This window comes from Hippoglossus hippoglossus, chromosome 3 (genome assembly GCF_009819705.1).
Source record: "Hippoglossus hippoglossus isolate fHipHip1 chromosome 3, fHipHip1.pri, whole genome shotgun sequence".
NCBI classification, from domain to species: domain Eukaryota; kingdom Metazoa; phylum Chordata; class Actinopteri; order Pleuronectiformes; family Pleuronectidae; genus Hippoglossus; species Hippoglossus hippoglossus.
Window position 1 is genome coordinate 4,972,458 of NC_047153.1, and position 11,774 is coordinate 4,984,231.

Below are 11,774 nucleotides of genomic sequence, written 5' to 3' on the forward strand. Positions count from 1 at the left end.
CATCACGTCACTGCAGTGTTTCTCATTAGTTAACTACACTGTCCCGTCCCATCATATTCGTATTTGTCCCGGCACAGATTCATAACGACAGGATAAGATCTCTAACTTGGTGTTTTTTGCCATTTTGTCATGGTCGAGCTGTGGGTGTGCAGCACTCTTCGCCCAGCTGTCACTCAAATTAACGACCTGTCACAGTCTGACTGACCATTGACAGCACAGGTAGAAATCACACCTGAGGCAGTGGCCCGTACAAACATCCCTAAAGTTTTTACCGACTTCAGCAGGCAGGCAGAATTCAGCAAAAACTCCTGTGTGTGTGTCAGGCTGTTAGAAAGTACTGTGTGTGTGTCCTCCCGGCTACGCTGGTGCGAAGGGTAACACAATGATTAAAGCCTTCACCAACAAAATACGACATGAAAGGACACACAACGTCTGCATCACATTCCTTAAAGAAGTCAACCGTTCTTCTACAATCTAATATTCACTGCCCCGCCAGAGCCCACGCACAACTTCCTCCCTCATCATATTATTGAATTGAGTCACACCTGTTTGGCAGCGGCAGATGGTACAGCAAAACAATGCATCTCATTTCAGCGCGATACTGTCTAACTGAGCGGATGCCTTGCATTCCAAGTGGCAGGGATCCATTTTTAGACACGGAGGCTATTTGCACAAGAATACGAGAGTGTTTCAAACGAGATCTCGACGAATGGGTGGATTCCACTTCGCGGGTGTGTTTTGTGCCAGAATGAGATTCAGCGAGAGAGAGAGGAAGTGTGACAAGGACGTTTTATGTAAAACAACAGTTGGACTGTGTCACTGATTCCAAGCAGAACAAAATAATGGTATTCTCTTTCAGGATTAATGTAGTGAAAACGCTCGACATAAGATTTTACTGAAGTCGAAAATCTGTCCCCAGAGGATTTGAGCCATTTTGTATCATCACGGGATGAAAGACAAGCACAGAACTCTGTAATAGACACAAATCTGATAGTGAACAATGTATTTTTGACAGTTTTTCAATTGAAAATATCACATGTTCCGTTTCAGGAGCAGCCACAAAGTTGACGAAACAGGAAAAGGTGACTTCTCGAGTGTCAGTTGAGCAAAAAGGGTTTTCACCTCTAAATAAAACCATTTCTATCTTTATTATTTTCACGGGTTTTCACATTTTGTTGCACCAATGGATCTACAATCATCTCTCTCTCCCTGTTTCCTGCCGGTACGCAAGCACTTGCCATTCATGGTGTAGTAAACACTTTGATTAGTAGCGATTTGCATTCCAGTCTCTGTGGATCAATCTGCATTAAAGTGGCCGTTATTCCTGTCACTGCTCCACCTTCATTATACTGTATCGTGAGACCGGGAACCTGAGTGGCATCCCCCGGAAAAAGGCTGCTCCTGGGCTCTGTGTTGTTTGTTTGACACAGAGAAAGATTTAAAAGGAAAACAGAGCAACATCTGCACTTTTTTCCCTGAGATATATTGTAGAATAAGCAGCAGTCGCGTATTGACTCGGTCTCGTACGGCAGACTCATCAGGAGAGGCTCGTATCGATGTGGCCTGAACATTGACAACCTGACAGACCTGCATCACACCCACTGGGGTTTTCAGCCACATTTACTGTTATGTCAACAACATGGAGATAATAATGCCGGTCCAGTTTGTCTAAGCTTTAAAACCACAGTATGCAAAACCAACCTGTGTCACGTTACACTCAACTGTTCGAGTACATCATTACGAATCTCTGAGAGTGAAAAGTTTGTTTTCCACTTGTTTCTTCTTAAGGTAAAAATATAATGTGATTCAGCAAACTCTGACATTCTCAAACAACAGAGCTCATCTGTGAAGCACGGTGGCATCGGTATTGTTCGTCTCTGACATTCCTGAATTCATTAAAACTGTGAAAGTGGAAGTGCACACCGGATGATGTGCAAGAATCACAAAGGGCGAATGTGAGGAAGAGCTAAAAAAAAAAAAAATCCACTGAGTCAGAAATGCAGTTTTTTCTTTTTTGGTTAAAAAAAGAAAATGTTTCATATAGGTTCCATTTGTTTTTGTAGCCAACATATTCCAAGAGGAACAGAATCTGCTCCGTGTGACAGTCGGTTAATTAGGTAGTTGACGTGCACCCAAAATAAATCAGGGCCGTGGAGGAAGGATTCTTACTTTTTTACCAATTCTCATCCATAGAGCAAAAACAATGTCCGTACTACAACAAACTTTCCACCCAGACTATGCCTGTGACAAACATTAATCTAAATAAAGTCAGAGCTGTATGTAAATAGCGTGACAGTGATAGTGAAAATATATAAAGGCTCATTCATAAGGCTCTCGATACGTACGAAGACAAACTCCTTACGCACACAACTGCAGCTGAAACGATGAGGTCGGACTGTCTACATGGACGTCAACAACTTTATGGAAGATGGTGTAATAGCGTGAGCAACCATGTGGCGAGTAGCTCTGCACACGGTTTGATGCAACAACGGAAAACACCAAGTTAGAGATCTGGAGAGATCTAGAGTCAGAGATAGGAAAGTCTGTTACACCAAAAATGGCGAAAATCTCCTCAAGCATTTCCACCATTGTCGAAATTTCTTCCGTGTATCTTATGGTCATCTTGCTCTAACCATTGAGTGCACTGCCCCCCTATGGTTTCCACTGGCATTGCATTGTTTTGTCTGTGCGTGTCTGTGAGCTTTCAAAACACTCGCAAAAATACAGATGAAATAAAAGAGCATCGCAAGAAGGTTCCTTCTGCTCTCGTATATACGTATCTGACATTGAGCATGAATGCGCCTTTAGTTGTTGTTCGCTGTGATATAATGTTTTTTGTTTGACATCAACTTGACTGCAGACAAAGTTTGTCCACAACATCCTCCCCTGCACACAAACTTCTGGATGTTCTTAAGTGAGCTTTTTTCTGGTGATAAACAAGATACAAACACAGGAAAAAGGAAAATCCCAAACCCACAAAGTGAACTGCAACCGAGGTCATAAAAAGAGAGACGGAGTTTGTGTGCAGGTGGAGGAGAATTCACCAAGACACTGAATCTCCTACGGTACAGTTGGTATTTTATTAAAAAGGAACATTGGGGCTAAATGACCTGGGAATTGGTTCCTAGTGCCAGTGTACAGTTCTTAAATATGCCACTGCTCAAATGGCTGAAATTATTAAAAATGAAGATTCGGCTCCGTTAATGAAAAACATTGGTGCCTGATAATTTTCTTTTCCAAATGTCGGGAATTTGTGAAAAACAGCAGGAGAACGGGAACGTATCACGCATCCCCCGCAAACACACACACTCACGCACTCTCATTGTGTTTGGCTGTGCCACTGAACTGTAAACAGGCTGCTGTCAGTGTTGGTCTTCAAAACTCTCTGAATTGCTGCTTTTCCATCTCACCAGGTACTTAATTACATTTATTTTCAAAGGCTGCTCATTTTCTCCAGAGCTGAAATTGAAAACCAGCTGGATTCCTGAGCCGCGCGTCGATCCACCGGCACCGCTCCCTTCACAGTCTCCATAACCTCGTACATTAGAACACACCGGCTGTGTTTACCATTCAACTTTACTTTATACGACTCATTTAAACACACTTTCAAATTACAGGTAAATTACATGTATCCCCATTTTATCACAGTCATGTTTGTGTTGCTCATTAAAACCATTGTTTGTTTTGGGGGGGTTTTCTCCAAAGAAAATCAAAGATATTCTGTAAAGTATGATTTGTACCGAACACCCCCCACATCACAGCCTCACTGTGTTAACACCACCACCCAGAGGGCACATTGTGAATTTGTAAAGGTGCATTTTCAAGCTGCACCCGGGTGTTAAGACTTATTTATGCTGCCTTACGTACGAAAAGATAAACGTCCATAATCAAAGTACTCATCGCTGCCGGCATACATCACATCCACTTAAAACAAATGTGGCGACAATCTCCTCAAAGTGTTTTGTCAATGTTGAAATGTCTTCCTTGTGTCCTATCGTCGTCTCCCCTTAACTGTCGGCTACACTGCCCCCCCATGATTTACAGTGGTACTGCTCCTTTTCGTCTGTTTTGACCATTAGCTTTCAGGAGACAAATACGGACGAACTGAACGCAGAGCACCGACAGAAGGCTCTGTCCGTTTCTATATGTCTAACTAACATTGAGTTTAAATGAGCCTCTAAGTTGCTCTTAAAAACGTTATAACTTGTGTGAAACAGCTCCGACTCTAACCCCAGTCATCGTGTTGTAATAGCAGTAGAAGCGTTACATCAGTTTTAACTTTAAATTTAAAAAATATAGGTTTTTCTACTTCATCTGTATCCTGCAGATATTTCCTGCTCAGACTACAGACCAGCACATGTCTACTGGGGAACATTACGGCGTCACTCTTCATTATATCGCTCATATATCGCTCATTATAAATCTCTATCTTCTGAACCCCACAGCAAAGGAGCCAAGCAGAGACTGGGAAAATCAACACGAAGCTCTCAGACGCCAGCGACGAGGCGGAGGGAGGCAGCAGCAGCAAAAAGACAAAGCCACATAAAGACAACTGAGCGGACGGCGTGTCACCCAAACTGCGGAGCTCCTGTTGCCTGAAGGATCTTTCTAAGAGCACACACTTTTGCGCACTCTCACAAAAAACAATGTGCGCCCACACACACACACAGACACACACATACAGACACATTTTAAACACGCACACACACACACACACACACACACACACTCGACAGCTACATATGCGCATATCAGCATTGTTTGCAAAAAGCTGAGACACTGGAATTGTCAAACTTCGAACCGTCATCTGAAAATCCTCCATAGTAAAAACGGCATGCATTCTAGAACTTCTTTTTAAAAAGGTAGCAATGGCACTGGTAACTTGTTTCATGATTGTTCATTTGTTGTTTACTGATCTGAGTTTTCTTCTGAGTGAGGACACTGCTTTCTAAATGTGTGATCTTTCTAGAAAAATCCCTTTGCACTGGTGAGGTCTGACACTGTATCCTGTGATAAGTATAAATCAATTGACAAATAAGAGATACCCCTACTACTATAACTACTACTACTACTACTACTACTACCCAACTTAGACTATTGTTTGTCACTCATTGTAGCACGGTTAATTTACTCCTCCACATTTTGAAATATAGAGGCTCAAGTTGGCTGGCCAACTGTTCAAGGTTTAATATTTCAGCACTCTTCCTGCCTTCAACACTCCAGAGGCGAAGAGCCAAAGACTCACAATGGGTCGTCTCCCTGAGAATGTGCCATGCACTGAGTAGTAACTCCTAGCTACATGTATCCGTGTTATCTGACCTTTCTGTGTCCTTTCAATAAACTGTAATTTTCAGTAAATGTGTGCAGAATAAATGGTTATTTGTGGGAAAGAAATGAGTGAGCATGTTTGTGATCAACAGAGGGAAAAAGGTCGCAGGGGCCGTGGTTTTACACCTGCTGAATATTAATCACACGTCCAACACGGCGAGACGAGGTTGCTAAGGAGGCGCCGACGCACGAGGTCGGGGAGAAATCAGTGTTTTCTCACAGACCAATTATTCATCACATCATTTTGAAAGTTGACTTTGTGAAATTGTTTCGAAAGAGACGAGACGATACGGCCTGAACTCTTTGTCCTTCAAACTGCAAATCCATGTTTTTATTTTTATTTTTATTTTGTAAGACATTCTGTGGCCAAGAGTATAAATCATTTTATTTTTCTTTGAAGATGTTTTTGTGCGTTTAAGTCTTTGTTGATTGTTCGGAGTTGAGAGTGAAAGCTGGAAAGAGAGAAGAAGGAAGACGTGAAGCAAAGGATCCGAACCTGCGACTCGAGCCTCCGGACACGGATCCAGGTGAGCTAGTGGACTGTGAATCCTTTCACATGAGTTGTACAATTTATTTTTCATTTTTATGTTTCATTAAATTCTTATTTTATTACTGAAAGATCTACTGTATAAGGTTACCAGCCAGAAAAACGTTTTTATATATACATGTGCAGTGTAAATTCATTAGGGCTTCAACCAACAGTAATTTTCATTATTTCACTGAATGTTCTTTTGTGTAATTTAGAAAAACACTGATCTAAAAACATCACAGAAATGTAATAAGGCCCATTACAGTGTCCCAGAGTGTCAGGTGATGACATCTAATGTCTAAAGAAACAATAATAATCCAAAATGCTCTATTAACTGCCCCTTTAGTCAAAGAATCTCTGATTAGTTGTAATGAGAAGTGATTTAGGATTAAATACTGATTCATTATCCAAGTCGTTGGTTGTTTAATTTTCCGTCGATCAACTTAATTGACTAATCGTTGCAACTATTTTTGCGAAACTGTTTTATTGCATTTAATCACATTAATGTGAAAGGATGATGACAAGGACATATTTACACATGCAACTGATTTTTAAAGTGTCAATGCAAAGTGGATGCAAATTACCCCTGAAAGGCTCAAACTGAGAAACTGAGTTGTTGTTTTAAAATTGAGCAAAAATATTTGCGCCGATGCCAAAAGTAAATCATTTCACTTGATGAACGAGAGCAGCAGGAGGAAGAGGAGAAACAGGAGGAAGCTGATAGACATGGAGTTTGGACATCAGCGTCTCAGCAGACGCAGAATAAACACGGGTGAATAAACTCACATTTATGAAAACACTCCAGTGGCCAAATTCACACAGAAAGAAGAGGAAGAAAAATTATTTGAAAAAGTTTTTGGATCTTCAGGCGTCTCCAGCTGCAGTGGAGACGTGTGACATCATAACTCTTCAGTGTTATGGCAGCATGTGGAGTGTGTTACATCACCGTCACCAAAAACAAAACTTCTGCCTCGACTGACATGTTTGAAGTCCATTATTGAGTGTCTCCTATCGGGGGGGTTGTGCAGCCTCCAGCAGCTTTAAGCAGCTTTGTGCTCTCAGCTTCCTCCTTCATGTGACATTCGGTGCGGTCCCTGGTTCCAGGGCCGTCCACGCTGGAAAATGTTAGGTGACAGGTGCACAGCTCTATTTTAATGCCCCTAATCCATCTTTTTGGAAAGTTTGAGAGCCTCCTCCAGGTCCAGTGGGCGTCGTGCTGAGAGGCAAACAAAAGTGCCCCCCCGCCAGGATTGTGAGACCCGTGGCGGATCCTGCAGATGCTGCAGCTAAATCTCACAGCTGCCAGAGGACAAAGCGATGCAGGAAGAGAAAGGTGGTCAAGCTTTCCATTAACTAACATCTTCACTTCACTGCCTCGGATTCACTGATTGTTGAAACACAGTATGTTTTTACCCTGACTTGGTAACAGAGCTCCACAGGAAACCGGTTTTAATGCAATGAGCTTTACTAAACATTTATACAATAAGAAATGGCCATGAAAAGAAGGTAATGGACTCCAGCTTTAAAGACATCGACTCTAAATAAAAATGGATGATGGTTCTCCACCATCTCATCACACAGACATCATATGGAACCAGAGTCTTCTCAGTAGTAATCGTGGAGTAGAACCATGATATTTACGTCCTGCTGTTACATATCCACTCTGTCGCCTTCATATTTTGATTTTTTTTGGCCCATCTCCAATCCACTAACATGGAGGAGGTGAAGTTTATGAGTGATGTGTGTAAACTGAGCTGAAACACACATGAACGACTGCACAATCTTTACAGGGCACAAGTGTGTTGAGATCGCCCCACTTCATCTAATCTGGTATGCACAGCTCTAAAAGCTCAGCCTGCTAATGCGCTGAGAGAGCAAATGGTTTTAATGAGGTGGAGGGATGTGATGGAGGAGCTGCTCTACGCTCCCATCAATTCTACATGTGGTGGGAAGCAAAGCTGCGTCCAAAAGAATATTTCTTAAGCAGATATTTCAAACCTGAGCACCGACCGGGATGAGGGTTCTGCTGACGAGTGGTTGGACGTCAGTCACAGATAAATTCAGACCTTTAGGAATCTCTGATGATTCTCTAGAACTCGTTAGTTACATGACTCTCGTTTGCACCTAATTAACCTCCAGCAAAGTATTTGCAAATACTAATGTCTCCCTCCCCCGGTGTTTACACGTGTTTGTTTCCTCCAATTTCTTTTTCTATCTATCAACAGATAAAAAAACTCAGACAAAAAGTGATGATATTTTACTTCTTTTGTCTGTTGTTGCGTATTCTGACCATTTGAGGAATATCTTCTTGTAACCATTGAAAAAAGTGTCATTAATGACCAAAGGCTGAGTTATTCCACAATCTACTGCAAGACCACAAACATTGAGTTTTCCTAATCTGTCACTACAACTTTTTCTTGAGCAGTTTCTCGCCTCGACCATGAAGACAATAAAGTAAAATTATTAGATAAAAAAGATCCGACCTGTCTGTCTAACATCTCTCTACTTGCTGAACCGACAGTTTTTGATTCTGTATCATAACAATTTGAGGTTTAATGTCATTAAAGTCAATCTCTACTTTTGTTTTTACAAATATCAGCACTTTCCCTACTCCCTTCTCTCCTTTCACTCCCTTCACTCCTTCTCTCCCTTCACTCGCTTGACGGCCAAAATGTAAAACTGTCTTTTACCTCCATCCTTTAATGCCAAGGAGAAAATGCTAAATAGATCTTCAGGGTCCGGGTCAGGGTCTCCTTTCTGTTTCAGATTTGAGTTTCCAAGCGCCACGTTATGTCTGATTTATATTATTATCCATTTTGTCTCAGATTGAAATTCTGATGGAAGCTGCTGCCACTGGAGGCAAGGTCCTTTCTTTCCAATGGAATTGCAGAATATTTTGATGCATGTAGCGTAAACACCCTCCACACTGTTCTCACTGATGTAGCCACAGCTCCACATGTTTTTACCACATATCAAATAAGAAGTGTACTCGAGTGACACTGAAGTGCATGTTGTGATCGTTGTGGTCTACAGAGCAGTAGTGATGCTGTCCTCTCTGCCTCCTTCTACATCTTGTCACATAAAACTTTTATATTTGACGCAAACTCTGGAATTATTCACCAGAATGAAGCCTCCTTCACTTCGTCATCTCAGATTCAGATTAAACAGCCTCACACTTTTATGCCTCCTCCACTCTGTCAAGTTGTAGTTCACATCCATGTCAGTCAAGACCATTAACACATATGTAATGAAGACTTTAAGGGAATTTAATAGATTTTATTAAATTTGTATTTTATTGTAAAATGATTCTTGAATTAATTCCGATCAGTTCATGGACTTCTGTGACGTATGTAATGAATTTTCCCTTCAGGCGTTCCCGATATAAAACATTAACAGGAATTGGACGGATGCTCCAGGCGCCTTTTTACCTTCAACCTCCAGGATCCAATGACTTCGTCCTTGAGTCCAAGTGAACGTTTGTGCCAAACTTGGAGAAACTTCCTCAAGGCGTTCGTGAGATACGCAAGGAAGGACGACATGAAAACAAAATGCCTCCAGCCACGACTGCAGCTGCTGCAGAGGCAAAATAGAATTCAAAATAAAATACTTAGAAGAGGAATTTTCTTTAATAACAGACTTAGCCAAGATTCCAGTCCGAGAGACAGAACGGAGGAAAAATAAAATACATATTATAATATATGGAAGAAAAGCATATTCGGCAATCAAATGGACAAGATGCTCAAAGTTACAAAAGTGATTAAGATATAATGTATAATGATTTTTCATTAAAATTTGTGTTGACTTTTGTTGAGTTTTTGATTGAGAGACATATTGTACGTTTAAATCCTGTCGACAGATGAGTCGTATGATTATAAGTTATATGAAACCACCAATAAGTTAGAAAAGCATAACCCACCAACACTGTCGATGTCTTCCACTGTGAACTCAAACTTTATTTTTCATCCAGCTTCCCTCAGTGAAACTCACCTGATCCAGTTTGTTCTCTGGCCACAGACAAACTGTCAAAGCGTCAACCACTTATTAACCTGTATGAAACTTTGGCGACCCAAAACAAAAATATACATATGAGATTGAATTATAGTGATAGAAAACAGATTTTATTTCAGACAAAAAAAGAATACTTACATAATTAAATTGGCTCTAAGAAAAACTCACCCATCCCTTTTTTTTCCTCTTTGCTGTATAATTACTTCGCCCACGTTCTGGTTACATCGTTCTCATTTGAAAGAAGACGACCAGTGAGCAAGGTCCCCTTCTGTAAAAACACAATTTCCCGTCTTTGAGAAATTCTGAGGCAACAATGATGAGCACTTTGCTCAATTATTGCAAATGACGGCTGTCACAAAATGAAGTATTCTTTGTCAATCAGCTATGAAAGGGAGAAAAATAAATAGAACGGTAATTACCATTTCACAGAACATTAATATGCAGTACGTGTTAGACTGGTAAGTACGCAGCTTTGATGTGTTTTGTATTCACTCATATAAACACTGATTCTTTTTTTCCCTTCAGCAAAACAGGCAGCGACTTCTCAGAGAAAAGTGTTTTCCTGCTCGGAGACTAGAAACCTGGAAAACCTTTCACCCCATCAGTTGTCCGTCATTGTCTGTGGTCTTGAGGACAGACTGTATAAAGATGGACGACACTCTTACCTACCTACCAACTTACCTAGCTACTTACCTACCTACCCACCTACTTACCTAGCTACTTACCTACCCACCTACCTACCTATCTACCTACTTACCTAGCTACTTACCTACCTACCTCAAACATCTTGTTCATGTTTACTATGATTTGGTCCATGTCCCATATGTTAACATGGAGGAGGTGGAGTTTATGACCTATACTGCAGTCAGCCACCAGGGGATGATGGAGAGAATCTGGCTTCACTTTTTGGGAGCTGTTGTGTCGTCCATCTTTATTTACAGTCTATGATTTACACAGGTACATTTAAAACTCAGATGTAAACATTAAAAACTAATATCTGGACGATAAACAATTAAAGAAAACATTTTGATCTTTAATCACATGGCTACAGAGATTAAATACAATAAACTGAGTAATTACTCTAAAGACTGAATGAGCTCATCTGTGATTAAATTCTTCAACATCGGAATATAATGGAAGAAGAGACAATTATCAACCTCATCCAGTGAAGGGGACATTACAACATTGACAGGTTTCCTGATAGCAAATAAGCTTCTTCAAGGTTTTACGGCCTCACAGCCCAAAACGACCTTCATATATCTGCCCGGGCCGGACGGGGCTGTTGATCAATACCAATGAGACGAGTACGATTTCTGGCTCACAAAACCTGTTTCCCAGCCGCTGCACCGCTGTGGAATCCAAACTAAAGCCAGTGTCCTCTGAAGTTTGACACCATTATTCTCTGTAGTGTCAAACCATCCATTCTAGATGTTTTACTGGCAGAGAAGGTTCAGCTAAAAGGCCAACAGCTGCAAAGACCAAAACAAAAAAAAGAAACATGGCAAAGGCTGCGGCTAATGATTGTTTCATCCACGATTAACTACCAGTGAACTTTTCGTTTATTGACTGTTTTGTCCATAAAATGTCAGAAGAGAAGAAAAAAATGGCAAAAGTACTTTTTCTAACTAACAAACGACAATTTAGTTTCATGTGTTCTCAGGAAAAGCATCAACTCATCACATCTCAGTTGTTGTGAGTTTACATTACACGACTGACTGGAGACTGAGGGTCACACAATCTTTCACCAAGACAAACCCCCAATTATTAGTTAATTAGTTATTAATTAGTTTGATCTGGGGATTTGAAATTATGTTTAATCATGAAAACATCTACGAGATAACACAAGATGTTGTAAAGAATAGAAAACAGCTCGGGATGCATCTTTCTTTCTTTCTCAAAACTAACCTGA

At 40.8% G+C, this 11,774-nt stretch overlaps 1 protein-coding gene across 2 annotated transcripts in view; it reads left to right on the forward strand.

Annotated features, from left to right (window-relative positions):
• luzp2 (leucine zipper protein 2) overlaps positions 1 to 5,394 on the forward strand; it is a 146,908-nt gene extending 141,514 nt beyond the window's left edge. For both annotated transcript variants that reach the window (XM_034577902.1, XM_034577892.1), the window contains exon 12: positions 4,446 to 5,394. In XM_034577902.1, coding sequence (XP_034433793.1) covers positions 4,446 to 4,556 — 111 coding nt within the window. In that variant the 3' untranslated portion in view covers positions 4,557 to 5,394. The remainder of the gene's footprint in view (positions 1 to 4,445) is intronic.
• Positions 5,395 to 11,774: the final 6,380 nt, after the last annotated feature.